The sequence below is a fragment of the Fukomys damarensis genome, unplaced genomic scaffold (genome assembly GCF_012274545.1).
Source record: "Fukomys damarensis isolate Sample0158 unplaced genomic scaffold, DMR_v1.0_HiC HiC_scaffold_37, whole genome shotgun sequence".
Lineage (NCBI taxonomy): Eukaryota > Metazoa > Chordata > Mammalia > Rodentia > Bathyergidae > Fukomys > Fukomys damarensis.
In genome coordinates, this window is record NW_022900949.1 from 14983063 (window position 1) to 14988503 (window position 5441).

The following is a 5441-nucleotide window of genomic DNA, read 5'->3' on the forward strand; positions in this document are numbered from 1 at the left end:
ATAGTTCATCCTCCATCCTTCATGTATTTCACCATGTAGTGCTTTGGGATACTTTTCTGCAGTTTCATGAAAAGATAGAAAATCCAGTGTCCTTTCCGTACCTCTTTCCCAATGAAATCCCTTGCTCTGTTCTCAGGATAGACTTGCACACCGTCTCACACAGGAGGTTTCATACACAGAGAGCAGTGGGAGGAAGAAACATAGGTATGAGGCCTGCAGGTACGTAGCCATCAAACAACTTCTGGATCATGGATTGAATATTGACTATTATATAAACTTGGAGAGTCAATGCATAGAGCTCTGATTGGTCCATCACAAACTATAAGGACTTTCTAATATTAATGGGAGAATAAAGAAAAAAATCTGCACTAAATTGGGGGGTTCATCCAATAATGAAATGAAGCTTTGTTTTATATTCCATTCTTTTCAGAATGTATCTTTTCTCTGTTTTCATTTTTATTGTGGTACAGTTTTTTATAAAAATGTACAATATTCAGGATTTTGAAGTGCAGATATCTTTGGCATTAATTATACTCACATTATAGTACATCTAACACCAAACTGCACTAAAAGAAATTGTTCATTTTCACAAAAAAATCTTTTCTCTCATTAAATGTCCCAATAATTCCCATTCTCAAACAATGACTACCACTCTTTTACTACGCTAAATATGTGGAGAAATTTTTAAATCATTGAATGCCAAAAAAACCAGTGTGATTATAGAAGTGGAATATACAGGTATAAATGTTTAATTTTGCTGTCTTGTATATATATTTTACTGGATACCACAGGTCCTAATATTACAATTTTCTACAGTGGAGTCTGCTCAAGCTAATTTTGATGTCCCTGTTCTTCAGGCTGTAGATGAATGGATTTAGCATTGGGGTGACCAAGGTGTAAATGACAGAGGCCACCAAACAAGATGTGGGAGATTGTGATACAGATGAACCAAAGTACACACCAATGCTTGTTCCATAAAATAAGCCAACAACTGAGAGATGAGTTCCACAGGTGGAGAAGGCTTTAAACTTCCCTCCTGGTGATGGGATTCTCAGAATGGAATAAATAATTTTATAGTAAGATAAAAATATCCCTGAGATGGGAAAAAGTCCAAATAACACAGCAATAATATACTTTAAAATGTTGCTGAAAAAGTTTTCAGAAGAGTCAAGATTAAGGAGTTGAGCAGGGTTACAGAAGAAATTGGAAATGAGCACATCCTTGAGGTAGGTAAATTGTAAAACAGTCAAATTGTGGAGCTGAGAGTCCAAGAGACTAAACAAAAAAGACAGCAGAACTAAGACGCCACAGTGTCGAGTATTCATAATGACTGGATACTGCAGGGGGTGACAGATGGCCACAAACCGGTCATAGGCCATCACAGTCAGAAGCATATCATCCATACATATAAATATAATAAACAGAGACATCTGTGTGAGGCAGCCCACATAGGAGATGACCCTGCTGTGAGTTACGATGTCCACAATCATTTTTGGTATTGTGGTGGAGACTGAACAGATGTCAGCCAAGGACAGGTTGGAGAGGAAGAAGTACATGGGGGTGTGGAGGTGGGAGTCAGAGCTGACAACCAGGATGATGAGCAGGTTCCCAAGCACTGTGAGCAGGTACATAAACAGGAACAGTCCAAAGAGGACAGGCTGCATGTCTGGGTCCTCTGAGAAGCCCAGGAGATGAAATTCAGAGATCTGTGTTAGATTTTCTGCTTTTATGTTGCTTGAACACCTTTGGAAGAAAAAAAAAAGTTGGAAGAAAAGAGGCTCATAAACAAGTACACTATATTGTGAATGTATTTTGAATTCATGTATTCAAACATAAATTATTCACACTTGCAATCCATATACCTTCAGAAGTATTTCTCAGTTGTGATAAAACTAGTTCCCCTGGGAAATTTTCCTTATTGTTATTTGTGTTATTCTCTTCCTTCCATACTTACCCGCTTTAGATGAATTCAACAGTATTATAGCCAAAATATATTACCAGTGAAGTCCATTATCACAGCAAAATACAGCCACCACTTTTAATATAAAATAAATAGTAAATGGGGCCAGAGATTTAGCTGAGTGTTTTCACTGCCTACCTCATGCAAGGTCCCAAGTTCAATCCCTGGTACAAAAAATACATAAATAAATAAAGAGTAAATATTAACCTGTCCCTTTTCAGAAAAATATTTTAATGGCAATTTAAATCATTCAAACTTACATTTATCTAACACCAAGGTACATTATTCCTTTACTTAATATATCTACAATTAGTCCACAAAAATTAGGGCTGCATCATATTATCACCAAACTGACATGATGGTTCATTTCTAAGTATAGGTTCATGCCTGCTTTTGCCAGGAAGTTTTTTTGTCATTCTTGGATTCCTGTTTTCTCTCTTTCATGCAAGTAAGTTTTCACTCAAAGGTAGTTTCACTCAAATGAAGGTTACCTTTTAAGAAGTACAATTTGTAGCCTTGGATTTTGTGAAAATTTTACAAACTTTGTTTCTTTGAATGCACACAATCACATCACTAACCACAAATGTGGCATTAGTGTATAGTGCAAAAATCAGTGTGTGTGTGTATATGTGTGTGTGTGTGTGTGTGTGTGTGTGTAGCAGGAGTTGAATTGGGACCTTGCACTTTTGAAACAGCTGGTAGCACCACTGAGCTAAATCCCAGGCACAAGTCCATGAATTAAAGGAATAAACATAGCTAGGCATGGGGGCACATGCCCATGATTCCAGCATTCTGTGAGGATTGAAAGTTTGAACCTAATCTAGGAAACATTGATATAGCATGGCCCTTTCTCAAATTTTAAAATAAAATATAGCTGCATGTGTAATGTTGGAGTCAATCCTCAGCCCTTCCCCTTAAAAGTAATGAAATGTTAAGAAACACTTTTTAAAACTTGTTGTCTTCCACAAGTTTATTTTTGTCAAGGCCATATATTGCTAAGATTTAAGCTGTGAAGAAAGATATGTGATTTTTTTATTTCATTAAACAATATTCTTTGGGGGAGTACATTTTAGATATACAATATAATGACATTCATCATTGGAGATTTGTACCTTTAAATAATACATATGATTCATATTTTCCCACTTCCACTTGCATTCCTTCAAACCCTCCACCCATCCCTATTTACAAACACTCTTTCCTTTTTTTTCTTTTTGTCATGTTAATTCTATTTCCCTCTTTCCTTTCTCGTACCCACTAATCTATATTCTTAAGGAATCTGGGACTGCTCTTGCATTGCTTTTCAGATCACAAATCATCTCCCTGAAAATGAAGGACTTTAGCTCCATTGTCAGTACCAATGCCCAGTTTTGAGACCTCACCTTTGTCCTATCCCTGGTTAATAGACTTTCAAATACATCTTCCCTAAAAGTTGGGTTATAAGGCTCTTGTTTCTTCTACCTCAGGGGAAATGGAGTTCATTATTTTTTAGTTCACAGTGTGATACAATTTGGAAGCAATGCAAAAGAGGAAAGTAAAGGAAATAAGAAACATATTTGGTAGTTTTGTCTATTACAATACAGCAACAATAAGTGTTTACTTATGCAGCTGTTTGAAAGCAACATGAAGACTCACAGTGGTGGGATATAGCTGGGTGGTAGAGGACTTGTCTGCCATGTACAAGACCATATGATTGATCCACATCACCACAAAACAAAAACAAACACAGAAAAAAAGAAACAACAAAAATAGTTACATGCATAGAAAAGTGATTTTGTTTCACAGATCAATGTATCAAACTGCAGACTTTTTAAATATTCAGATGCTCTGATTAAGCTAAACCTAACTAATCAACATATTTACCGAGAAGTGGTGCACACAATTATTTGTGCATATGATTGCAAAATAGTTCTCTGAAGCCTTGGAATGATGTGAAAGGTTATAATGTGTCTAACATGTGTCAGCTAGAACAGTAAAGCTTGCATGACCTCTCCTCTTTTTGTCTCTTTTGCTTTCTCTGTACTTATGAACATCTCTGACATGCTTTTTGGATTACTGAATATTATTGATGCAATAAAATAAGAAAACAATAATTTCAAGTCACACGATAATTTAGTTGAATGATGTGAGATAATTTTTACTGTGGTGAATAACTAACTTCTATTTCCTCTGAGTTTGTACTCATCACATGTTAATATTAGAGAAAACATTGATTCTCTGTTTCATTCAAAATCAATGCAGTTGTATGAACTAGAATTCCACTCACATAAAATAATGGTTTAGAAATCCTAACAAACTTCCCTGTGTTCAAGAGATAAATCCTGGAGTCTAAATAAATAAATTAAAATTTCAGACTGTGGGTAAACTACCCTAAATAAGCAGACAGTTAAGACTGTAGTCTTAACTGTAGATACAATTTTAAACTATTTTCAATTTCCAGAGTATGAAGGAAAGTAAGACCTGACTTTGCATGTGCTTTTGAGATTGAGTGAGCAGATAAAAAATTTCAAAATGATATGGACAGCCAGAAGGATGCTCCCTAGTACAGAAAATCACGATCTGTGCTGAATTTTCAGTGACTGCTCTTTCTCTGACAATTGGCTCTGAACATGGCCATGCTTCCTTTATCTGACACAGCTGCTGCCACAAACTGATATCTGCAGTGCCCCCTCAAAGAGGAATTTACAGTGAGAAAGGGACTTCTTCCAAAAATGACAGGCCTTATTGTTAATTTTTTGCACATCTCTATACTCCCATTCAGCTTCCCAATTTGCATGATGGTCCTGCTTCTGGGAAAGCAATGGTCCCTGATGGACAGTCCCTCTTTCAACTATTGTGTCCCTCAGCACTTACAGCTTTCTGCTGTTGCTCTGCTGAGCAATGGCAAAAGTCTTTAGATTCAATGTCTTGGTTCTGAATGAAGACATGGTATCTTTCCTCATAGTCAACACAAATGCTCAGTCAGATAAGTGTCTCCCAATCCAGAGTATGATGGAGGAAAACACAAAGGTGTGGTTCGAATTGCACTGAAGGTCTGGAGACACAAGACAGTCACTGTTATATATCCTTAAGGACTCAAAGCACAAAGATCATAAGAGCCAGTCTGGTCTATATGTAGCCAGTCTCTACGGACTTCCTAACATTCATGGCAAAAGAGCAAGGAATGATGAAAGTCATCAAATGTTTGGTAACTATTCCTCAAATCAAGAGGAAGCACATATGTACTATTTATTACTGTTATTTGTTTGTATCAATACCCACCAGATTTTTATATCTGTTTTTATTACAACAGAATTTTTTAAATTTTTATTAAGTGTATTGCTACATTTTAGGTGTACAATAAAGTTTCATTCATCATTGGGATTTTGTGTCTTACATGACATATCTTGGTTATTTTTCTCCATTCTGCTGCCCTCTCTTAATCCCCTCCACTCTTCCCTACTTACAAAGACTTTTTGTCTATTTTTTTCTCATATTTTTT

At 36.1% G+C, this 5441-nt stretch overlaps 1 protein-coding gene across 1 annotated transcript; it reads right to left on the reverse strand.

Moving 5' to 3' along the window:
* Positions 1 to 800: 800 nt before the first annotated feature.
* LOC104867625 (putative gustatory receptor clone PTE01) lies at positions 801 to 4902 on the reverse strand. Its single transcript, XM_019208660.1, has 2 exons — positions 4814 to 4902; positions 801 to 1794 (listed from the first exon to the last, which is right to left on the reverse strand). The coding sequence occupies exons 1-2, from the start codon at positions 4900 to 4902 to the stop codon at positions 801 to 803; spliced, it is 1083 nt and encodes a 360-aa protein (XP_019064205.1).
* Positions 4903 to 5441: the final 539 nt, after the last annotated feature.

Coding starts and splice junctions, on each gene's coding strand:
- LOC104867625 (XM_019208660.1), bottom strand. CDS start 4,902: ATGAGGAAAGATACCATGTCTTCATTCAGAACCAAGACATTGAATCTA. Junction 1,795..4,813: donor CAGAGCAACAGCAGAAAGCT/GTAAGTGCTGAG, acceptor TTCACAATATAG/TGTACTTGTTTATGAGCCTC.